The sequence below is a fragment of the Camellia sinensis genome, chromosome 6 (genome assembly GCF_055761805.1).
Source record: "Camellia sinensis isolate YWXY chromosome 6, ASM5576180v1, whole genome shotgun sequence".
NCBI classification, from domain to species: Eukaryota; Viridiplantae; Streptophyta; class Magnoliopsida; order Ericales; family Theaceae; genus Camellia; species Camellia sinensis.
This window is the reverse complement of record NC_138966.1, coordinates 180999025-181025781: the sequence shown is the minus strand read 5'-3', so window position 1 is coordinate 181025781 and position 26757 is coordinate 180999025. Positions and strand designations below refer to the sequence as shown.

General features: G+C 38.7%; 1 protein-coding gene across 1 annotated transcript; it reads left to right on the top strand.

Moving 5' to 3' along the window:
- The first annotated feature begins 7538 nt into the window (after nt 1-7538).
- On the top strand, nt 7539-8362 carry LOC114286050 (L10-interacting MYB domain-containing protein-like). Its single transcript, XM_028229129.2, has 3 exons — nt 7539-7676; nt 7784-7811; nt 7857-8362. The coding sequence occupies exons 1-3, from the start codon at nt 7539-7541 to the stop codon at nt 8360-8362; spliced, it is 672 nt and encodes a 223-aa protein (XP_028084930.2).
- Nucleotides 8363-26757: the final 18395 nt, after the last annotated feature.

Genomic DNA, 26757 nt, shown 5'->3' with positions numbered 1-26757 from the left:
ATAATTTCATTTTTCGTGGGTAGAAATGATTTTTAAAAATTCAAAAATGTTTGTTTGATATTTATTTTTATCAAATTAGTTTATATTTTATCAAATTGACGATTTTACTCTTAAAAAATCTTATGATATTTTCAATTGTGCTTATTTGAAATAAGATTCAAAATTTATGATTAAATATATCACAATTAAAAAATAAAAAATTAAAGTAACACAAATTTCAAATTATAAGAAATATTAATGTAATTCACCCATAGTAATAAAAGCTGGCAACGGTCATGTTTTTTTCCTCTCCTAGTTGCTTCGGTCATTCATTTGTTATTAATTTGACCTTTCTTTTGGCTTTTTCTACTTTTCTATTACCTATAACAAAAAGGGCTAGAAAGGGCAAGGGCCATGTTTTTTTCCTCTCCTCTCTGCTCTCCATTCTAACCCGAAGGAAAGAAATGCCAAAGTTTATCACCTCCAAACGTTTGCACAACCGACTTAACACACCGTCTCATTCTCTTACAGCCTTTTTCACAACACACACTATATATAATTTCAAAAATAATAATGCTATAATAATTATATTTATTTATCATATTTTATTTATTATAATAGACTGATAATTGATATAAGTAATTTAATTTATTGAATCAACGAAATTTTATAAACACGAGGGTAAATAGAAGATATATAAACATGATCATGTAACTCATTCAACTAATGAAATTTTTTAATATGAGAGAAAAAATAAATATGATCTATAAATGTAGTTATTATATCATTATTTAAATATATCTTTATTTATCATGTTTTGTCTACCATCTTATGTGTTTTTTGTGGTTGATAGGTGATGGAACTCATTAAACCAATGAAAGTTTAACAAATGAAATAATAAACAAAACATGATATAAAAATATAGTCATCGTACTATTATTTTATCAAAATATGGAACATTGTGTATGATGAAGTTGATCACAGGGCCGGCCCTGGGCTAAGGCCAGTGAAGCCTGTGCCTAGGGCCCCAAAAATTAGGCCCAAAAAAGGGCCCCAAAATTCATTATCTTGTAATATATCAAAAATTCAAAATGACCCAATTTTGTTTAATTAATTTAGGTCATTTTAAAATGCCTCAAAAGTTTTATTCGGCCCAATTGATAAAAGGCCCAGTTAAAAAATATTTGTAAGTGTTAGTTGTTAGCCCAATTAAAAAAGTAAAATATAAAATATATGTATATGTCTATGGGGCCTATTTTTTTTTTCTTCTCTTTTTATGGCCCAATTATGTGTTTTTTAGTGGTTTTTTAAATATTTTGCGCAATGTTATTTATTTATTTTGTAGATACATCTATTTAGATACACTTAAAAACTATAATATTTTTGTTTTTTTTAAAAAAAACAAAAAAAAGTTGCCAAATACAAAAAATATAAAAAAATATGAATTGCAAACTCAAATATTTATTTTTGAAAATTCGGGTGATTTATATTTTTATTTTTATAAATATCTAAAAGGCCCCAAAAAATTGTTTCGCCTTGGGCCCCCGAAAACTCAGGGCCGGCCCTGGTTGATCAACAACAGCAATTGATAGTAATCATGAAAATGATCGAATGATGATGGAGATGATCGACATAAATAATTGATTTCACTGAATCTAAATGAAAAGAATTAATGATAAATTTGTTCTTTGATAGAAAATTTTCTTGTTACATGTTTGATAAATTTCATGATAATTTTTTTATTTAATTTTATTTCTTTTGATGAAAGTGGAGTGTTTGTGATGTGTTATGTCACTTTGTAATAAACAAATATAAGATGTGCACCTTTAAAATAATGTTAGGAGTTTAGTATAAATATTATGAATTATTTTAGTGAGTAGAGTTATGAATTAGGGTGATGTTTGTTACAAAATATCATAATTATAATATGTATATTATGGCACATTTTTTAAAATGCATACCATAACAACTTCCTTTAATTATAATGATTTTAGTGTTCTATAGTTCGCTATGAAGATGTTAAGTTGTGTCAGTCGGTATCCCCTCTCACATGAGATATGTATATATATATATATATAAATTAATCATATATATCCAACTTTTATCCATACTAGTTGGACCCCACGCACGCATTAAAGTTAGAGGGCTTATTTTCTGTATATGTATATCGTATCATATTATCTAGTGGGTCGCATTGAAATTAAGAGTGCTTATCTATTCTATTATTAACCACTACAACAAAAAGCAGTTTTGGCGACCAAAAATGTAAATTTCGTCACTGAAAGTACGACAATTGGCGACAAAAATTGAATTAGTAGCCAAAAGTGAAGACTTTTGGCGACTAAAACAGTTTAGTAGCCAAATGTATACTTATTGGTGACTAAAAATCAGATTAGTCGCTGATTACATGGGTTTTAGTGACTAAAACAATTTTAGTAGCCAAAAGTGAAGGTTTTTGGAGACTAAAAAAATTAGTAGCCAAAGGTATAGGTTTTGGCGACTAAAAAATGGTTTGGTCGCCGATTGTAGGTGTTTTGCCGACAAAAAAAAATGTTGTAGCAAAAGTAAAGGTTTTTGGCTACTAAAAAAAATTTAGTAGCTAAAAGTGGACAATTGACGACTAAAATTGAGTTTAGTCAGCAAAAGTGACGGTTTTGGCGATTAAAAATCGGCTTGGTTGCCGAAAGTGGTTATTTTTAGGCGGAAATTAAATTTTTTTGCGACTAAATTATTGGGTAGTAGCCAAAACTAAGGTTTTTGGCGACTAAAAAAAAATTTAGTCACCAAAAGTGGCTTCCTTTTTTTTTAATAAATAATTTATTTTTTACATAAAAATTATATTTGAATAAAAATAATTATGTTTATATATATAGTTTAATATTAATACAGGTCAATATAATATATAAATAATATATTTTGCATATACATTCATGTGATGTTATTGTGGCATAGTGGAGAGAGTGTGTTGCTAAAGGTTTAGAAAGTGGAAGGTTGGTGGTTCAAAACTTGGGAAGAGCGGAGGGTTAATTTTTTTTTTTTTTTTCTGAAATAACCTTTTGGTGACTAAAACGGGTGGTCGCCAAAAGCTTCAATATTGGTGACGAAAAAAATATTCGGCAAATGTATAAATTAAAAAAAAATAATTCACTATTGGCGACTAAAAATTTAGTCGCCAAATGTATAATTTAAAAAACATAAATGAGCTTTGGCGACGAAAAATTTAGTCACTACAGACTTGGTTTTTGGCGACTAAAAGTTTGTTTGTTGCCAATACCTTTCGTGACAGTTTTCTAGCGACCAAGCCGGCGACTAAAAAATTTAGTCGGGAAAACTCAAAACTCAACTTTTGGTGACTAAAAATTCACTTTTGGCGACTAAAAATTTAGTCGCCAAATGTGTTTTTTTTTTGTAGTGAATTTTGGTGTCATGAAGCCACTCTCCATAAACTTTTTCCAAATTTTCTTAAAATGACCCTAACTTTTTAAATAATTATATTATTTTTATATTTATCAGTTTGTAATTAAGGGTAAAATAATAAATTACAACCAATCCCACTTCTCATGATACCAACCTATCTCACCTCCCACGTTTTCAAACTGCTATGCAGTTTTAAACAGTTTCAACATCTTCACCTCCCTCTCTATTTACTATAAAATCTTCTCTTTCATTTGTTCAATGATTTTTTTCTTTTTTGTTAGGAGAAATACTATTCAAGAACATTGCAATCTTATGGTTCTCTTTATTTGAAATATATATCTACTGCTCATCCTACATTGTAAGTGTAGTATTGTTAATTATATTTTTATTTTCTTTAATAAAAAGTTTCATTATGTAATTAGGTTCTTTAGAGAAAAAAAAATATTGATTGAGAACACTATTATGTATTTTTTTTCTTCATTAAAAAGTTTCATTGTGTGTTTTTGGAAAAAAAAGAAAAAGAAATCAGTGCTCATAATTTTGTGTGTGTGTGTTTTTGAAAAAAAAAATCGGTATTTTCTGTATTTCATTAAATTAATTTTTAGGTTCTTAATATTTATAAGTGTTTTTAATTAAACACTTTGACACCTATGTGCAATTTTTTAGAGACTTAAATAGTTTTGGATTTTTTCCTATTCACTACAAGAAAAAGCACCTTTGGCGACTAAATTTTTAGTCGCCAAAAGTCCGTTTTTAGTCGCCAAAAACCTTAGTTTTGGCTACTACCAATAATTTAGTTGCTAAAAAAATTAATTTCCGTTTAAAAATAACCACTTTCGGCTACTAAACTGATTTTTAGTCGCCAAAACCGCCACTTTTGCCGACTAAACTCAATTTTAGTCGCCAATTGTCCACTTTTAGCTATTAAAAATTTTTTAGTAGCCAAAAACCTTTACATTTGGCTACAACATTTTTTTTGTCGGTAAAACACCTACAATCGGCGACCAAACCATTTTTTAGTTGCCAAAGCCTATATTTTTGGCTACTAATCTTTTTTAGTCACCAAAAACCTTCACCTTTGGCTACTAAAATTGTTTTAGTCGCTAAAACCTATGTAATCAGCGACTAATCTGATTTTTGGTCGCCAATAAGTACACATTTGACTACTAAACTGTTTTAGTCGCCTTTTGGCTACTAATTCAATTTTAGTCGCCAATTGTCCTACTTTCAGTGACGAAATTTACATTTTTGGTCGCCAAAACTGCTTTTTGTTGTAGTGATTTCACTTTTTAAGCTATTGTTTCTTTTTGTGTATAAATTCAGTTTTTTTTTCTTTTTTTTTTATTTATAATTTGATTTGTTTGTTTGTTTACTTTTGTGAGAACACTATTATGTATTTTTGTTCTTCATTAAAAAGTCTCACTGTCTGTGCATTTTGAAAAAAAAAAAAAAATCAGTGTTCTTAATTTTGTGTGTGTATTTTTGAAAAAAAAAAATCAGTGTTTTTTGTGTTTTCATTAAATTAATTTTTAAGCTCTTAATTCATATTTATGCAGGCTTCTTTGAATAATTTGGCACCATGTGTGTATGAATTTTTTTAGATTAGACTTAGACGTAAATACTTTGGGGTTTTTCTTTTTGGCTATTTTAGTTTTTCAAGCATTTGTTTATTTTTTGTGTATAAATTCAGTTTTTAAAAATTTGGTTTGTTTGTTACTTAATTGTTTGTGTTTTTAAAAAATATTCAGTGTTCTTAAAAAAAAAATTCAGTGCTCTAAGTGCCTTGGATTTGTATTTTTGTATTTGTCTTTTTATGTAATATTGTTAATTATACTTTCTATAAAATAAATGTTTCATTATGTTATCAAGTTATAAAAATAAATAAAAAAAATAAAAAATAAAAAAATTGACTATTATTTTTCTTCTTTTTATCAAAATTTGTGATTGTGGGTTTATTATGTTTTCAAAAAATTGATTTGTTTGTTTCCTTAATTTTGTGTGTGCCTTTCTTTATAAAGATTTGTACATATTTTACTATATATATATATATATATATATTTTATTTATCAAATATCAAATATATTAATATCAAATGTTATATTGCACATAATTATATATATGTACATTATTTAAAAAAATGTCAATTTCATATTATAACTTCAAATGAGTTTGCACACGCATCGCGTGTGCCTCGGCCGCTAGTTTTCTATATAGGTATATCGTATCAAATAAATATAACAAGTACATGACAAAAGAATTTATTAGCAATAGATTAAGTCATAAGCATTTCTATTTATGCACATTCTCCATATTATGCGCCTATTCCCTATTTCCTTTTTTCTTTTCAAATATTTATCCAAATTTATGATCCAAACAAAATATATAAAGAAATAATGAAAAATGTATTACAAATCATTCTATAGACAAACTAAAAATTAATTGTTCCATTACATTTTATTTCATTCTAAAAAACCAAATACTACACAAGTGATTATCATACAAATCTACCGAAGAATAAGATGTACTTTCAAATCATCATACAAAATAAATAGAAAATAGAAACATAAATCTTATATTAGGTTGTTCTTTGAATCAATCATTGTTATTCATACTGCAAAAAAAATCAATGTTATTCATATTCCTAGGGAGTCTATTGCAAACAAGCCTGTTTGGGCATTCACTGGACATAGGGATTATACGGTTAAATCAAGTTAATTAAGAGGTGTAGACTCGAACTCGAGGATAGATGAGTTTCAGGTAAAACTAGATAGTAGCATCTCTAATGGTGTTTATTAAAATAGCATTGTTATTGTTATAATTTGGTAATAAATAGTGTTATTTTGTCAAATTATAGTAATGGTGCTCCAATGATCAAATGCTATTTTAGCAAATCTCAACTAATTTTTCCTCCAAATTTGTATGTATTGTTTGGATATAGGTTTTTTAATGATTTTTTTTTTGGGTCTATTTTTTGTCTTTTATGACCTTTTTAAATTATTTCTAAAAAAAATTATATATTTACATTATTTCTGACTAGATAAATATAAAATATTTAAAAAATTGAAAAGTTAAAAAAATATATATATAATTTACCCCACATTATACATTGCAAAAAAAAAAATTATATTAGAACATAAAAAGAGCCGTTGCTCAATTTTTGTATTTCCAAGGACAAAGAGCATTGTTGGATTAAACAATCCAACGGTCCACATTAATCCTCATCTCGCTGTCACTTTATCTCTCGTTTATTCCAAAACCACCACCCCCTACTCTATCTCTCTCTCTCTCTCTCTCTCTCTCTCTCTCTCTCTCTCTCTCTCTTTACCATCTCCTAATTAATGCAGAGCCATGTCATATTCTAGTAACTATTATTCTAGCGGTGAGAGCTTCGACTTGAGGTATGAGGCTTTGAAATGTGATTGTAGGCTAAGAGCTACCATAAGGGTTACCAAGTCTGACAAGCCATCTAAAGGGAGATTGTATTTTATTTGTGAGAAGAGAAATTGTCAATTTTGGAGGTAGTGTACCCCAAAATCTATGACGATGGTAGAGAGGCTGAGGAACGAGAGAATGCTCGATCAAAATCAAAAAATGGAGACTGTAGGATTAAAAGTGAATAACCAAATGCTTGAGCAATCCAATGCTTTCATGAAGTAGCTTGTTGTGGGTCTGCTCACGATTTGTATTGTTATGTCAGTTGCATTACTCTTCAAATGATGACAGGTGCTATTTAGAGATACCTGGTGTTTTTGTGCTAATGTAGTTTACCATGAACTATTGTACTAAGCTTTGTACCCAATGAATGTTGACGTAGTTGCCATGTGTGGTTATTTTGTACTGATTTAGCTATTGTAATGCAAGCATTGATGAATGAGTTTGTTTTTTTTTTTTAATTTTTTTTTCATAGAATGAGTACCTAAGAGAAAACACAATCTGAAAATAGAAAGAACAAGGAAAAATAAAGTCAAGTACCAGCCATTAAAGCTCACTGGGATACAAAATCAAATGAAATTTTTATTAAGCTTTGTGTTGAGCAAGTGAAGGTTGGACACAAAACTGGTACACACTTAGATAGGGTCGGGTGGGAAAATGTGGTAATTAAGTTTAAAAGTATGACTGGAAAAGCATACCAATGAATACAAATGAAAAATCATTGGGATGTGTTGAAAAAATATTGGCTTCTATGGAATAATTTGTTAAGGGGTGAGACAAGCTTAGGCCGTGATACATTGACTGCAGCTATATCTGCATCTGATGACTGGTGGACCAAGAAATTGGAGGTAAGTGAATTGCTTAATGCACATATTCAGTTTTTTTTTTTTTTTTTTTTTAACAGACCAAATTTTGTTACTTGAAATTGTTAAATTTTCCTTTGTAATTGTTGTAGACGTATCCTGATGCTGCTAAATTTTGGCGTATGCCGTTGTAATTCACTGAAGAGTTAGACACACTATTCTCAGATGCAGCTGTTACAGGAGAATGGACATACACTCCTAGCTCAGGGGTTATGCCTCACACTGATGAGATTGTGGAGGAATTCCGTACCCCACATGATACTGAATTTCATGATGATGCTAATTTTGAGGTGGTTCATCCTTCCGAGTTAAACAAAAAACGTCCATCAAACACTGATAGTTCATCAACTAAGAGTAAGACAAAGAAGAAATTTACTGGTGCTGCTCTACTTAACATGACACTTGATCGTATAGTCAATGTGGTTGAGTCATCTTCAGCAACTTCAACACAGACCTCATCAAGATATTCTTTAATTGCAGAATGTTTGGCGAAGTTGGAAAGCATCCCTGGTGTGTCCCTGGATGATGAGCTGTATGTATGGGCTGCCAGATTGTTCTTACGATACAAGCGTCGTGAGTGCTTCATGACTCTTCCTACGGATGAAGTTCGACTGGGATTTCTAAAGTTGGAGATTGAGATAGAGAAGACCACCACAGGTTATCACGGCTAATTGTTTCTAAACTTGGATGTTTCTGAATTTCCTAATTATTTCATGTTTAAGAACTTTATTAAGACTTTTATTATTAATTGTAGACTGTTGTTTTGGAGTCATTATTTTTTTTTTCTTTTATTAATATTGACTATGTTGGACTTTTATGTTAGATTCATTATTTGGACTTTTATTGATATTTTGTTGGACTTTGTTAATTGAATGGTTGAATGGTTGGTGGGTAGGTGGCATTTTCTTAGTTGAATGGTAGGTGAATGGTTGACTTGTTGAATGTTAGTTGAATGGTTGAATGGTTGATTTTAATCTTGAATATGAATGGTTGGTGAATGGTGAAAACTTCTATATATATGTAGATGTTCTTTTTTGACTAAGCTACCACTACTAAATTTTTTAAAAGGTTTTGACTTGTCTTTGAATTTTCCAAGAGTTGAGAAATAACTCCATCTTACAAACTATATTAGAGTGAGCTGATATTAAATTCAAGAAGTTTAAATATTCATTGCTGAAAATCGATAATTCTTTCTCTATTTTTTCCATATTATTCTTATTTTAAATCTCTTGTCTTTCTTATATATTTGTAGCTGATGGAGTTCTCTATATCCTGATAATCACAAAAATAAATTCTCTTTCTGTGTCTTCACTTTTTTTTTTTTTTTCTTTTTCTTGAATACACTATATAACTTGTATAGCTGTGTGGGAATTCTCACCAGTTATCCTTTGGAAGTATGACAACTTATCTTCATCAAACTTCATTTTTTTATAACTGTCTTCCACAACCATTGTTCTTCCTTGCTTTCTTTCTTTGTTCACAGACCTGAAACAACACTAGAAATTCTAAGCTTTAATCCATTAAAAAATTGTTTGAAGACAGCATTATTGTGAAATCTAATGCTACTCCAACTTAAAATCTATATGGGAGGCAAAAACTAATGGCCAAAGGAAATGATTTTCTATATGGAACTTTGAGTACATGTACTTTTCATGGTATTTAAAATTTGGTTTTATATTTTGTCCTCATATGACATGATTCAAGTGTTATGTGTTTAGTGGCTACTATTGTTATGGTTTTGTTTATTATAGATTTACTTGATTCATGGTATTTACTCTAATTAAAATTGGACTAAAATTGTATGGACTAAATTATTAAAATTGAAAATGAAATTTGAGTTAAACTATGAAATTAATTTTGCTTGACGTCATGATGATTTATAATCCTTAATTTGGACTAAAATCTAATTAGAAGAAAGCAAGGTCATTCTTGTAATAGTAACTAAGCCTTTAAATAAGTAAGTATTTTGGAGATAAGTATCAGTGGTGACGATGAATGAAATGATGATCACCATGATGAAGATACTGAAGATGAAGGCAGCACATTGCAAACCCAACAACATAATAATATGCTCTTAGCTACAGCGACAACAGTTGCAATGGCATATGCGACAAATTATTTGATAAAAGAACCATGTAGGACACCTAGTTTAATAGGGGGAATTGCATGGTAGAATTACAAGAAGGGAATAGGACAAGAATATTTGAAAATTTTCGAACGGAAAGAGAGGTATTTTATCAATTGTGTGATTTGTTACAGACAAAGTATGGCCTTGAAACTGGACGAAAAGTCTCGATTCAGGAGTAAGTTGCAATATTTTTGTATATTGTTGGCAGTGACATTCAAAGTAGAAATGTCCAAGAAAGATTTCAACATTCCTGCGAGACTATTTCAAAATACTTCTCGAAGGTGTTAAAAGCTGTTACAATGATGTCTATTGATTGGGTAAGGCCTCAATCGAGAAATGGTGTGCATCTATATATTCGAAGCAAGCGCACATATTATCCTTATTTCAAGGTAAAACAATAATTACCTGTGGAACTTGGGTGTTACATATAATAATGTTCGTAGGATATTTCTAATAATCTGTGACTAAAAATATTTTTATTAACTATTTTGTAAGAGGATTGTATTGGAGCAATTGACGAAACACACATCAAAACATATATATCTCCAGATAAGCAACCTCGTTTAATAGGTAGAAAGGGGTATGCAACTCAAAACATAAAGGCCGCATGTGACTTTGATATGTGTTTTACATTTTGCTTACCAGGATGGGAAAGAAGTGCACACGATACTCGGATCTTCTTGGATACAATTAGGAATCCTAGTTATAATTTTCCAAAACCACAATGACGTAACTGTTTTATATTTGATTGCTACAGTAGATGCACCACACTCACATCTCCATATTTATTTTTACATTTATAATTGTTTACTTTAATTTCATCTTAGAATTTTAAAATAAATGAGTTTTACTTGGTGGATGTTGGGTATCCAAACATGAAAGGATATCTTGCACCTTACAAAGGAAAGAGATACCATCTAGCTCAATTTGAACATGGTCAACCCCTCAACATGTACAAGAAAAATTCAACTAGGCATATTCATCACTTAAAAGTGTAATAGAAAGAACGTTTGAGGTTTGGAAAGCAAAATGGCCAATGATAAATGATATCCTACCAAACTACAAGTGGCTAACCCAAGTCAAACTTGTTTGTGCAACAATGGCAATTCATAATTTCATTCGACGAAGTGATTTCTGCGATATTGCATTTGACTCTTATGATAGATTCACGGATTATGTGCCTAATGAAGAGGACGGATCTTCGTTTCAACAAGCACGCCATAGAAATGATGCTGCATGTGATGACAACGAGATGGAAGTGAGGAGACATAATATTTGTATGTCAATTTACATACGAAATTAGGAGTTCTTTAAATATCTTGGAAGTTTTATTTTTATTGCTTTAATAGTAATTTATTATATTTTTATTTCAATGACATTTTTTTGTTCCCTTGTGAACCCAATATTATTAAAAAAATAAAATAAAAAATAAAAAATTTGAGGTATAATGTAAAAATGTACCAAATTAGGTACTAATTAATCAACTTCCATTAATGAAATAACTTCTTCAAAATTTAAAGTGAAGAAAATGACAAAATTACAATTTTTATGTTCATAAGGGCAAAATGATGATTACACAGCAAAAAGTTATTTTACAGCTTATTTACCAAACACTACTCTGCTGCTTAAATCTATAATTCCCCAGTTACACCAAACAAGTTACCAGCTCATGCTCACAACTATAAGCTATAATCTCTTAAGTTATAATCTATAATTACTTTTTCACAGCTCTACCAAACGGGCCATACCCATGTTGGTCTCATTCTTCTTGTTTCTCTCGCTAGCCTCTGCAACTTCCTCAGTTCCCTCTGAATCAATTGATCTTCCAAACTGCTTCATCATCCATGTCTCCAAATCTCACAAACTCACCTCATTCATCTTCCATCAACACTGCAGTGAATGGCTTCTTCACCCATGACGTCAATGGCTTCTTCACTCGCCTCATTGCCTCCCAAGCCACCGACCTCTGTCGTGTCCCCAACATCCTCTCTGTCCTTCCTGGCCTTCACAACCTACTTCAAATCCTCATTTCTCCCTATGAAAATCTCAGGCAAGGTTTGTAATAAAAGCTCGTAGTGAAGAAACCTCTACCCATCTCTAGCTCTTTGCCCATCTTCATTTCTCTTCCTTGCCCTTATTAATTCGTCCTCAGTAAAGAAACCCCTTCGTCCTCAACAATTGAAACCCTAATGAAGAACACGAAGAAGATCAACCCTACAAAATACCATTTCTGTTAGGTATTTATTTTTATTTTTTTTTGACTTCACTGTGTGTATTTTTTAATTTTTTTACTAGAAATTGCTAAAATTGAAATTTTACTAGCTTGCTTCTGTTTGAAACTGTTCAATTTTGGGTGAAATTGGGTGAAAATTGCTTTTGTGTTTGAAATTTGGTGAAAATTGCTTCTGTGTTTGGAAAGGATGACGAGAAATGGAGGAAGAGAGGGAGGAAACGGTTGGTTGAAGCTAACTTAGAAGCTTTGGCAGCTGCCAAAGCTTGTGCCATATTTGACACAAGTTTTGACATTTGCCAAAGATAGCAGCTACTAAAACTTACCATTGGAGGTGGCTTTTTATAAATTGTTGCCTTAATTTGGCAATAGTAGCTCCAATGGCAAGCCATTGGAGATGCTTATATGGAACAAATTTTTTGCCTACTGAAAGTGAAAAATATTTTTTGCTTACATTATACAAAATAAACAGAAAATAGAAACATAAATCTTACATTAGGTTGTGCTTTGAATCAATCAATGTTATTCATATTCCTAGGGAGTCTATTGCAAACAAGCCTGTTTGGGCATTCACTAGGCATAGGGATTATATGGTGAAATCAAGTTATTTAAGAGGTGTAGGCTCAAACTCAAGGATAGATGAGTTTCAGGTAAAACTAGATGGTCTTATATGGAACAAATTTTTTGCCTACTAAAAGTGAAAAATATTTTTTGCTTAAATAGATTTATTATTCATTAATCATGAAAAAATATTTTCCATTAGACATTGATTTTTCATTGTAACAAATATCAAAAAAAATATAAAAATATTTTCTAAAAAATATTTTCCCCCCAATCAAATGGAGCATAAATGGGCTACCTTCATTATTCAATCGATTGCCACGTTGTGGGCTATTTGGATTCATCGAAATCATCTCAAGGGCCCTAGTCTTCCTATTTTGCATACAATTGATTGCGCAAATGGTTTCTTTCAAAAAGTCAGCAGTAGTAATTTGATAAAGTCATTTAATCATTCTCCTGCTTTGAATCACCTCCGCATGTATGTATTTTGATTATCAACTGTTTACTTGAGAGCTTTTTCAAGTTCCTCACTCCCTACCATTAAGCGGCTGCACATTTAAGATAAAATATGAGAATCTTCCAGATGGAGACTTATCAAGAAAACGTAATTCAATTTTGAAATCAGAAAAAGTAAGTTAGGAGAGAATTACACAAGAAAGTAACCACAATAACTAGTTTATATGTGCATAGTAGGTAACTTCAGATGTTGGTAACCTTCATAAGCAGCTAATTCCAAAACGTGTGGGCTCCTCTGAGGTGAACATGATCACTTCCAATGATCTTATACGCTTAAACACAAACCTGTGAAAAGCACAATCAGCATAATATAAGCAGTAATTGATCCAAAAGAAACATTTAGAAGAAATGCAAAAGCATATTCTTTTCTCACACAGAATTTGATTAAAAATTCTCAAGTAGAAAAGTATATTGTGGCCATTTGAAGAACCCTAGACTGAACAAATTCTAAAAGCCAGCCTACGTAGAATTGGCTACCACACCTTTCTAAATATCAACTATATCAAGGGCTATATCCACTTCCTAATCATGCAGAATATGTGCTTTCTCATTCACCTAAACCCATGTTATTTTCTTGGTGGCCTTTCTCCTGTTCTAATAACGACTTCCTTACAAATCAGATTGCTTCTTATTACTAGTTTAATCAATCGTCGCACGTATAAAGAAAAGAAAAAATAACATCTTGTTCCTAAACCCATTTTCGTAATAGTCCCTAAAGCTTTGTGGTCGCATTTGGAGCATGCGATTGAAGAAATGAAGAGCATCCTCGAGATGTGAATTACGTTGTTGATTGGTTATTACTATTACAGAAGAAGCAGGAAGAGGAAGAGGAGGAGAAGAAGGGCTTGTAAAAATGGTAGAGAGAGAACAAAGCAAAAAAAATGAGGACGGAGTGTAGACACCCCATTTTTGACCGACCTTAAGACTCAGACGTCACCGATTGAGCGCTTGGTGATGTTGCATAATGTGCTTGTTCAGAAGTTTCAAAGTCGCGGCCGTGAGCCCTGCCTCCGGACTTCCGAACCCTCTTCTGTGCCTTGTCTCGGTTTGCGAACCAGACTCGGTTTTCTCTGTTTCTTTTTCCGAGGGAAGGGAGAGGTCCCGTAGACCGTCTCTCAAATGTCCGTAGGCTACATTTGGTGGCCGTAGGCCATTTTGCCCATTTCGGAGTCCGGTTCCTGGTTTTCGGAGCCGTCAGGCCGTGTGCCTCGGTTCGGGACCGCTTAACCATCTCCTATTGCTCTGATTTTTGGCATACATCTTATTTCATCCCTTTTGAGGGACACTGGGGGCTAAGAAACCCACTTCGAGGTCGAATACCATTTTCGGTGTTTAATAGCCCATTTTCGGGACCCCGAACTGCGTGTTTTGGCCCCGGAACATTCGTTTTGCAACGGTTTTCGTTCATTTTTGGCAGGTACCTCTGTTTTATCACTAGGAAGGTCACTGAAGGGTGGGAGGCCAGCAATTGTTGCAACAACCAGTTATCTCTCTTCCGGAGCCTCCCGGCGCCCGTTTTTTCGCACTTCCGGGCTAATGTTGAATACCTTGGAGCTAGTGTTGCCAACTTTCAACCACATATTTGTGATCTACACATCTGAGAGGCCCCTAAAAGTTGGTGGCCGGCCATTAAGGTCACCTGACCCTTTTGACCCCTTTCTTCCGGGCTAATGTTGAACCCCTTGGACCTTTTTTCTCGAACTTTCAACCACATATCTGTGATCTACACATCTGAGAGGCCCCTAAAAGTTCATGGCCGGCTAGTAATTCAACTTGACCCTTTTGACCCCCTCTTTCCGAGCCAATGTTGAACCCCTTAGACCCACTTTCCTGGAATTTTAACCACATGGTTGTGTTGTACACATATAGGGGTACCTCTCCAATAGCTGGCCGGCCAGAAAATCACATTGACCCTTTTGACCCCTAGCCGGCCGGCTAGGGGGTGTGGCCGGCCGGCCACCTCCAGCAAAAGTGAGAGGCCGGCCGTGTTCCTCGCACTGTGCACTTTACAGCTGTGGGGCAATATCCCCCAGATATTTTCTGTATCCGGGGGATATTTTGTGGGGGAGTTTTACTCTCCTTTTCCCCCACCTTTACACCCCTTCTTTGGCCTATATAGCAAGCAAACCTTGTTCTTTGTTGGGGTTAGAAAATTTACTCTTCAAGCTTCCATAGCCAACTCCATCTTCTTCCTTCTCAATTCTTCAAAAAACCCTAACTCCCTAATCATCATTCCTTCTACACCACCAAGCTCTACCACCACCATCTCATTTCCAGCAACAAGGAAGGATTCTTGAAGGCTAGAGAAGCTGCAAATCCATCCAAAAAGCAACAAAAGTTTGAATCTTCAAGGGTAAGTAACACTTTTACCCTTTTGAACCTTTTTCTTGATCTATTTCTAAACCCCACTTCTTTTTGGTTTCAAGCTCCAGCCCTAACTTAAAAGGGCCATATTTTGAGCTCATCTTCACTTCTGATTAAGGGCTCAACCCTGTTTGAGCCCTCCATAATACACTTGCTTCATTGATCATCTTGTATGTCATAGTTTTGCATGCTGTTTTTGACCCATGAGCAATTTATTTTCGAGCATGTGGTAAACTGATATAAGGCTTATTTTGAGCCCCTCTTCAACATTGGAGAAGGGCTCAACATTTTTTGGTGTCTCCATGTGTCACTTGTAGTTATATCCCCTATTTGGCCCCATTTTTGCATAAATTGATAGCCCTCTTTGCTTCTGTTTTTGGCCCTTGGTCCGAACTAAAAGTGGCCTTATTTTGGCCTATACTTCATGTTTCATTCACACTTTTTTTCTGTTTGGTGATTATTTTATATACTTCATGTTTTAGCACCTTTTGAGCCTTGTCTTGCATCACATTTTTGGCATATTTGTATACTGATTTGAGGTCTTCCATATACTGTAAATGTTCATATTTTTGGTCCATCTTCAGTGTTGTAGAAGGAAATTTTTCAGTTTGAGTTTTTCTTATACCACTTGCTTCATTACCCCTCTTTTGGCCCCTATCCTTGCATGCTATTTTTCCCCTACTTATACTTGCTGTTTGGCCATGTTTATAACTGTGAAAGTACATATTTTGGGACTGTCTAGCTTCTGTCTTTGCATTGCATGTCCATATAGTGCATGTTTGGCATAGCTATAGGCCATTTCGGGTGCCTAATGTTGCATTTCGGGACATTTCCTTGCATTTCATGTCATTTCGCTTCATTTCGGGACTGTTTTCCCCCATATTTTAGTGCTGAAATTCCATTAGTATGCTTGCTTATCATTTTTGCCATATTTCATCATATTTTAGCATCACCTCGGTTTGCGTGCCCGTGTGCACGCATTTCGAGGCATTCCTTTTTTATCCGCTGGCATCCCATGTGAGTGTGGCTGAGGCTCACTCATGTTGGTATAAGCCCATTTGTCATATCATTTTTGTCATTTCATCGCATTCTGTCATCGCCTCGATTTGCGTGCCCGTGTGCACGCATTTCGAGGCATTCCTTTTTTTATCCGTCGGCATCCCATGTGAGTGTGGCTGAGGCTCACTCATGTTGATATAAGCCCATTTGTCATTTCCATGTCATTTCATCGCATTCTGTCATCACCTCGGTTTGCGTGCCCGTGTGCACGCATTTCGAGGCATTCCTGTTTTATCCGCCGGCATCCCATGTGAGTGTGGCTGAGGCTCACTCATGTTGGTATAAGTCCATTTGTCATTTCCATGTCATTTCATCGCATTCCGTCATTGCCTCGGTTTGCATGCCCGCGTGCACGTATTTCGAGACACATATCATCGCCTCGGTTTGCGTGCTTGCGTGCATGTATTTCGAGACACATATCATCGCCTCGGTTTACGTGCCTGCGTGCACGTATTTCGAGACACATATCATCGCCTCGATTTGCGTGCCCGCGTGCACGCATTTCGAGGCACATATCATCACCTCGGTTTGCGTGCCCGCGTGCACGCATTTCGAGGCATCTCATTTTCATAGCATTGCGTATGTTAGGATTGCATCTTAGTTGCATTTCATGCACATCATGCATATTGCATCGTGTTCGGAATAGGAGTTAGCCCGGGCACGGGAAACGAGGTACATTTCGTACTCCGAGTGACGGAATGTGTCTCAATTCCTCCAGTCACTGACACTCCGGATTATCCATGATGGAGTTAGGTTTTAGCTGTAGTTTCATGTGCATTCATCCTATATTGAGTTGTACATTTCGACTCCTCGGCCATCATGCCTCGGTATGCGTGATTGATGGCACGAGGATCGAGACATGCATATATTTGTGCAAATACATTGCTATGCCCCTTTCCTGCTCTCTGTTGCAGCAAAACGAAGAATCAGCAACCTTTCGGGGCTTGGCACGCATTTCAAGAACAGGTGTAAACAGAGGCTAATTGGGGCATTCCGGTGGATTTCCGCGCAAGACAATCCGGACATGCATCATCCACCAGAAGCAAGGCAGTCCCTGGCTTGCATGCCAATTTACTTGTTTTCTTAGTTAATTTGTTAATTAATTAGGATTTTGTAATATTTTGGACTGTAATATTCTTTTATTCGGGACTGTAATATTTGGACTGTATATTTATTCGGACCCTCTCTGCGAGGGCACAACTGTAATAAGTGTGCGTGTGTGTGATGTATGTCTTCCAACCCCACGTCTTTCTCCCTTTTATTTATCCGCTTTTGATGGTTAGATTAGGGCATATTTAAATTAGCATACAGCATGACAGCATATTTGCATTCATTCATCTGTATTGCATGCACCGGGCTCGGCGCATCATACTAACTGCATTGTACTTTCAAATTCAAAGTTGAATACATGATAGTTGTAACATTTCATATACCATCTTAGAATAGCCGAGCCTGCTATAGTCGCATTTTGCATGTGTTGCATTAGGCATTTCTGTATACTTAGGATCATGCATGATTTCTAATACAGCTTTTGTTTTGGCTTGGAGTACCCGGTAAGTTTTTATGCTTTAGCATCCTTGCATGCGTGTGAGTTTTGCCATGAATAGCATGCTTACCATGAGGCTATGTGCTTATATGATATAACTGCCTGAATGCCTGTGGGTGAAGGTTGGGTTATCTGAATTGGAATAAAACATCAAAATGTTTCAAACCTACCTGCGGGTAGCAAACCATTTTCAAAAACAAACATGAAATGTTTCGTTCCAAATCAGGCGACCCGGTCTATATTTGTATGCTGTGAGCACCACATAGTAACCTAGGCCAATAACCGGAATAAGAACTCACAATGTTTTCAAAAATTGATATCATGGTTAGTAGAGGCCGGTCTATGACCGGGCGAGCGGGGGTGCTCACGAAGTGACCTTCCCCAATCGTACCCAAGTTCCCGAACCGAGGCAACTTTGGTGATGACGGACACGTGGCCTTTCGGCACCGAGTCAGGGTTTCCTAAATTTCCCAAAATAAAATATTTAGGTGGCGACTCTGTATCTGGCAAAGCAGTCCATGTTTGGCACTACTTTTTCAAAAAATCTGTTTCTTAAAACAATTTGCCGGATTTGGACTCTTTGGTTCAGACTTAGAACCGTGACTACAAATCGAGTCCGAGCTGTAGCGAGGCCCCCGCGGGCTTGTTACAGTTTCTGGCGACTCTGCTGGGGATTTAGAGAGCTTGACTCGAGCTCACGATATCTGTTTTTGACTACACTTGTGTGTTTCTTTGCATTGCATTTGCATTGGTGCGCCTAGGACACCGTGTTTGCTATCTGCTATTCCTGAACGGTTTGCCGGAGGCTTGTCTTGTCAAGGCATGACCATAAGGCTGACCGATTGTGGGCTCTGCCAGTATGGGAACACAAACCCCGGTTTTACCGGGGCACCCTCTTTGACCATTCGACCTAGTGCATATTCGGATCCATAGTGACCATTCCAAATTAGGACAGGTTGCTTACCCGTTTATAGGTTGTTTTGAAACCGCTGCGTGCATAGTGAAACCCTAGCTCCTGATACAATAGGACAGGGAAACCTTACCCCAACATAGGGGTGTTTTGGCTCTCACTTATCTGTTATGTGCTTTAGAGTGCGTCTCTACAGGAATGCATGTATCAGTATATGAGTTTGGGCATCAAGCCTGCGGGCTTCAGTTCAGAATTGTCAGTATCAGGCTTGCGGGCATCAGATCAGTATATGAGTTTGAGTATCAAGCCTGCGGGCTACGATTCAGTATTGACAGTATCAGGCCTGCGGGCATCAGTTCAGTATTGTCGACATCAGGCCTGCGGGCATCAGTTTGGTATTACGGGTATCAAGCCTGCGGGCATCAGCCAGTATTTGGGGATTAGTTATCTGCGGATATCAGATTCTGTTTCAGGGAACAATGATACAGGGATAATAATCAGTGTTCGAGGCCAGTGTGTATTTCAGCTTATTGACTGCGTGTTGATTATGCCCGACTGTGTGTCTTACATTTTATTTTAAGCTGTTATGCTATCCGTCTATCTGTTTATTTATTTCCTTTTCGCTTTCTTTATCTTTTGCTAGGTCAGTTTTAGCACGATTGCTTCCAACCCAACAGGCATTCCCCAAGCACCTTGGACACGAGGTCGTCGACTCCATCGAACTGAGGATCTAATCGACGGACAGCCAGTGTTCCATTCTCTACCCCCTGTTACCAGAAGGAAGCCGAAAAGGCGCAGTACGTCAGAACAGAGGTTGTCAGAACAGTGGGTTACTTTATCAGAGGACTACAGGACTGAGGTCTCAAATACTGCTGTAGAAATAGACATACCGGTTAGACAGATGGATCAACCGAATACATCAGGGATGGAGGCTTTGATGCGCCAGATGCAGGAGAGTATGAAGCAAATGCACGATGATGCCGCCCGTCAAGCGGAATTCTCCAAACAGCAGGCCACAGTCATGGCCCAGCAGGCTGAGCTGATTACCAGACTGCAACAACAGAATACAGCGTCTCCTTCACAACAAATCCCTCCTCCGGCAGGAGCCCCAATACCTGAGCAGGCACCTGTTGTTCAGAATATTCCTCCGAATACCCAGAATACTGTACCAACTGTCCAAATTTTACAAGAGGACACGAGTCTTCCAACGGGGCCGGCTCCGCCCCCGCTTCCACCACAACTGTCCAAGGTCCATACATCCAATCACCCGGACTCTCCATTCGAGGTCGAGGTTGATCATACAGCTCTGAAATTGAGCAAACTGGAGAAGCTCTTTAAGAAGTCCCAAGGGGTCAAGGCTATGCCGGATATCGGAGATGGATATACCGATGAGGCTGTAACACTCCCCGATAGGTTCAAGATGCCACAAATAGACCGTTTTGATAGGATCGGCGACCCCATGGTCCACATCCGATTGTTTGCAGATGTCTTGCGGCCAATGGGCCTTACACGACCACAGAAGCTCTCACTATTCGGCCGAACCCTGTCGGGTGTGGCCTCCCATTGGTACGCAAGATTACAAGATGAAGTGAAGAAGAATTGGGATGAAATGGCTGAGGCCTTTGTCACGCAGTATTCATACAATACTCAGATCGAGGTCACAACCCGTGATCTTGAAACGACGAGGCAAGAGCCCAAGGAATCTTTCTCGGACTTTGTGATCCGATGGAGGGCAAAGGCGTCAACAATGACTTTAAGGCCCACGGACAAAGATCAAATCCGGATGATTGTGCGCAATCTCCACCCAAAACTGATGCTGAGAATGATTGTAGTCCCCTTCCCTACTTTCGCAGATTTACATGATATGGGGGTGCAAATCGAAGACGCAATGAAACAAGGTCTGTTTGACCAAGATAGAGAACAACCGAGGAGGACCTTTAACCGTAACAACAATGCGGGCCCGAGTGGCGCTGCAAATACGAGAGCCTCGGAAGTTGGTATGGTCACCACCACTCCCCCTCCCCCTCTAAGGCCTATAACCGCCACACCCTTTTCCGGCGCGTCCGGAAGCAACACACAAGCCAACAACCGATTCCAACCACGAGGCCAAAGAACCTTTACCCCACTATATATGCCTCTGACCAAAGTTCTGGGAATACTAATCAGAAAGAATCATTTAAAACCCCTGGAACCAAAGCCATTACCGAATCCACTCCCACCCTCTTACGACCCGTCAAAATACTATGCATACCACCAACAACACGGTCATGACACCGACCGTTGTTACAGATTGCGTCATGAGATCCAAGATCTTATTGACAAACAGGTGATCGCACCTCCTGATAGACCCAATGTCACAACCAACCCTCTCCCCTCACATAACCAAGCTCCTCCTCCCAAAAGAATTAACTTTATCCAGACTGGGGTCGCATTTTACGATCCTAGCATCTATATTACCCCTACCCACCTACCCAAGCCAGAGGTGCTCCTCCCCAATTGCACTGATTTCTTGTGCATGGTGGACATCTCCAAAACCCAATCAGAACCGGTGGTGGTGACCGTCGAAGACAGAGCAGGGCAGATTTTGGGAGAGACTGAGATTGCTGAATCAGGAACTGGGCAGAATTCTGCTGAGGGAGTTTATGATCCAAGCAAGTACATCCTATCAACGAGCCGAATTGGGCTAAGTATAGAATTGCCAGAGACAGGAGAACTATGCATGATCCGGGGGGATGAATCTGGGCTGTGGGCAGATGAGCTGACAGTCGCAGAAGAAGACTTTGCCAACCTGCAATTTCTCGACGACCAGGAACTGGGGGAGGCGTCAATCAATTGGTATGATTACGAAGGATCAGACGAGGCCACTGGATGGCTCGAAGATCAACCGGATGCAGTGGGGGAAGCCCAATCAGAACAGAGCCCGGCAGGGGCAGAAATATCAGTTGTGGCCGGAACGGCCGAAAATCAAGTTGTACCGCCAGAGAGCGCCGGTGTTAAGAATTCCGCTCGGGATGTGGGCATTATGGATGTGGAAACTGTTGAACAAACAGCTGTACTGACGCAGCTGGAACAAGAAAAGTTTGAGGCTACTGAGAGAGCCAGGAAGGCGAAAGGCCCTGAGGGAACTGCAAGTGCCGTGTGCACGAAGACAGACAATGCTGCGAGCATATGGACAGAGAGCACTGAGAGTGCGAGTGGACCGGAGCCAGACAGGTGTCTGTTGGCTGCTAGTGGAATGTGGTGGGAAGATGACGACTTGTGTCTTGCCCACACCGATGAAGACTGGGGAAATAACCAGCCGGATGATACTTGGTACCACGATGAGGTTGACCATATGACGAGAAGTGGGCGGTACTTTAAGCCCCCACACCTGGACCAACCTGAGGCATCCGGGAAGGAAAGAGAAGTGGAGAGACAGAAGGAGAAGCAGATTGAAGATGAGGCTGTGCTGAAACAGTTAAAGAAAATACAAGCAGACATCTCCATCTGGGGACTGCTAATGGCATCACGAGTACACAGAGAAGCTGTCCTATCTGCTATGGACAAGTCCAAACTCTCCATAGACACCACGCCTGAACAGCTGGTTGGGCTGGTTTTTCTGGGAGGAGGTTCCCCGGCATTAACCTTTTCGGACAAGGAGCTACCGCCTGAGGGCACAAACCATAACAAACCTCTCTATATTTCTGTGGAATGTAGAGATAAGTGGATACCGGTGGTGCTTGTTGATACCGGGTCTGCGATTAATGTCTGCCCGACCAGAACGTCATATGCAATCGGGTTGAAGCCCGTGGACTTCGTCCCAACCACCCAAGTGATCAGAGCATACGACAATACCAGCAGAGAAGTGATGGGGACTGTTAAAATTCAAACCAAGGTTGGTCCAGGACAACACAGTATCGAATTTCATATCTTGGACGTTCCTGCAACCTTTAACCTACTTTTGGGGAGACCGTGGTTGCACCAGGTCAAAGCAGTCTCTTCCACTCTACATCAGATGCTAAAGTACCCCCACGGGAAAGGGGTAGCAATAGTTTTCGGGAATTCATCCATCCATCCGCCGCCGGAGGTGTCTACACCCGTCTTGGAAATCGAGCACGGCACGGAGGATGTGTTTTTGTCGGGGTTCACTTTGGCCGAGGCTCAAGTGGTGCAGAATGTCATGGCTGCAAATGAGGGCATGTATGTTAGTGCACAATCCATATACCTCATGAACAAGCTAAAGCATACCCCTGGGATGGGATTAGGGAGAAGTGGCCGGAAAGGCGTCTCAGTGTTGGCCGAAGTGCCACACAACCCTCATGCCTTTGGACTGGGTTATCTGCCCACCAAGGAGGATTGGGTGAGGAAAGGAAAAGAAATGGCCGGAAGGGCCAGGGCAAAGAAGGCCGGGAAGCCATTTGATTTAATGCACAGGCCCATCTGGGGTACCCTAAACGGACGTTTCGTCCGGGAGGGGGAAGATTTTCCATTCTGCGGCTTCCGGGAGCCATGGCTAAACGCGGAGGGGAAGCGCGTGCCTGGTTTTGAAATCTTCTTCGACATACAATTATCTGGGGATGACGTTGCCGAAGCGCAGACAGACCCACCAACTGAGACTGAGCAGTGTGAAGCAGTGGATTCTGAGAGCACAGAGCTTGAAATGGGGGTAGCACTGGCGAGTCTACTATCAGATCCTCCGATCGGCCAAGAGTGCTTGGGGGATAACTCTTCGGTTTCTGTGATTGGAGATGAAATAGCTGCGGGCTTTCCAGCGCCGATCCTGGATGCATCTATCGCACCTTCTCTCATCTGGCAATATGAAGAAGGCTTTTTATCTAGCAGTTCCGGGTCAGGTAGTGAGCCGGAATCTGATTCTTCCGAATCTTGTGCGTCGGAATCAGATTCCAGCTCGACTGAGTCTAAGTCCGGTATTCCTGGGGGTGATAACCCGGATACCACAGTCCTGTCTAGGTCGTCTTTTTCATTTTCTTTTGAGTCTGTTGTAACAGAGGAATCTGACGGCTTGGAAGTATTTAATGAGAATGATGTGGATGTGGTTTCCGAGTATTTTTCTGTGCCTTTGATTTATTGCTTAAATCAGGATTTTCAAAATTTTGATGAAAACAGTGAGGAAGAAATTCCCCCAGTTTTGCAACGATTAATTGATCAAGAGCAGGAAAGATTTGTTAAACCTTTAATGGATGAAATCACTACTGTGAATGTTGGTACTGAGAAGGACCCGCGGCTGGTCCAGATCGGGTCCACGTTGTCTTCAGAGGAGCGCGAGCGCTTAGTCGCTTTATTAAAAGATTTCAAAGATGTTTTCGCGTGGTCCTATGAAGACATGCCTGGAATCGATCCTGAGATTGTACAGCACCGGATCCCTCTTGATCCAGAGGCCCGCCCTGTCAAACAGAAACTCAGAAGGATTCGCCCGGACTGGGCCCTCAAAATTAAGGAAGAGGTCACCAAGCAAATTGACGCAGGGTTCCTGCTGGTATCTGAATATCCAACTTGGTTGGCCAACATAGTTCCGGTGCCAAAGAAGGACGGCAGAATTCGGGTCTGTGTAGACTTCAGAGATTTGAACAGGGCCAGTCCGAAGGACGACTTTCCCTTGCCACACATCGACGAATTAGTGGATTTCACGGCAGGACACGCCTTGCTTTCGTTTATGGATGGTTTCTCAGGCTATAATCAGATAGTGATGGCACCCGAAGACCGGGAGAAGACTGCGTTCACTATCCCATGGGGTACATATTGTTATCGAGTGATGCCATTTGGGTTGAAAAATGTTGGAGCTACGTATCAACGGGCAGCGACTACAATATTGCATGATATGATCCATAAAGAGGTCGAGGTGTATGTGGACGACATGATTGTCAAGTCCAAAGATAGAGAGGGCCACTACACTGCCTTACAAAAATTCTTTCAAAGGATCAAAGAGTTTCGGCTGCAACTGAATCCCCAAAAATGCACGTTTGGTGTTACAGCGGGGAGGATGCTAGGGTTTCTGATTACACAAAGGGGCATCGAGGTCGACCCTTCCAAAATCAAGGCCATCTTAGAAATGCCACCACCAAGGACTGAAAAGGAGGTACGAGGCTTTCTGGGTAAAGTGCAATTCATAAGACGGTTTATTTCTAAATTAACCTTGACTTGTGAACCACTTTTTGGTCTCCTGAAGAAAGGAAAGAAATTCCAGTGGGACGGCCGATGTCAAACAGCTTTTGAGCAGATCAAAGAGTATCTACAGAACCCACCCGTGTTGTCACCGCCAGAGCCGGGGAGACCGTTGATACTGTATCTTTCAGTAACTGAAACTACCATGGGCTGCATGCTTGCGCAGGAGTCAGAAGACAAATTGGAAAGAGCCATCTACTATTTGAGCAAAAAGATGCTGGATTACGAGACCCGCTATACACCGCTGGAGAAGGCTTGTTTGGCCTTGGTATGGGCAACCAGGAAGCTGCGGCACTACCTGTTAGCCCACTCTGTAATGTTGGTTTCGCGTTTGGATCCCATTAAATATCTTTTCGAGAAACCAGCGCTTACGGGTAGGCTAGCTCGTTGGCTGCTGTTGCTCTCCGAATTTGATTTGAAATATGTAACGCGCAAGTCAGTAAAAGGTAGAGCGGTAGCGGAGTTCCTTGCCGACCACCCGGTTGAGGGGGATGAATCGGTTGAGTATCTGTTCCCAGATGAAGCTATTCTACACGTCGAAGATGAAACTTGGACGATGTACTTTGACGGAGCGTCAAACCAGTATGGGTATGGGATAGGGGTGTTGCTGATAGCGCCTGACGATTCCCGTATTCCTTTAGCATTCAAGCTCCGGTTCAAAGTTTCTAACAATGAAGCAGAGTATGAGGCATGTATTGCTGGCCTGGAAGCAGCCCTGGAACTAGGGGCAAGACGAGTGGACGTCATTGGGGACTCGAACCTCGTTGTGTCTCAAGCAAAAGGAGATTGGAAAGTCAAGGAGGAAAGGATGATAATATACCACCAAACCTTGGATTTGCTAATTCCTCGGTTTGAGAAACTAAATTTCACCCACCTCGTAAGAGAGAACAACAGGTTTGCAGATTCATTAGCAACTCTATCTTCTATGATAGACATCCCGTCCGGAGTCCGGATGCGTCCAGTCATTATTGATCAGAAGTTCACGCCAGCGTACGAGTCGATTTCCGCCATAGATGAGGTTCAAGATGGCAACCCCTGGTATTACGACATCTGGAACTTCTTGGAAAAGGAGACATATCCACTAGGGGCAAATGCCAAAGATAAGAGGGCTGTCAGAAGAATGGCTGCTCAATTCGTTATCTGTGGGGGAAATTTGTACAAAAGGGGTCATCTGGGAATGCATAAGCTCTGTGTAGAAGCTGAAGAGTCAAAACGCCTGATGGAAGCCATCCATGGGGGAGAGTGCGGTGCACACATGAATGGAGTAATGCTGGCCAGAAAGATCCTCAGACAGGGCTACTACTGGTCAACCATGGAGGAGGATTGTATTAGCTTTGTTCGACGATGCCACAAGTGTCAAATTCATGCAAACCGCATGAACATCCCGCCGTCAAAACTGTACAACATGACTTCACCATGGCCTTTTTCAGTCTGGGGAATTGATGTGATCGGAGCTGTTACCCCGAAGGGGTCAAACGGGCATGAGTTTATCCTGGTAGCGATAGATTATTTCACAAAGTGGGTCGAGGCCCAATCATACGCGGTGTTGAAGGCATCGCATGTCGCAAAATTCATCAGAAACAACATCAT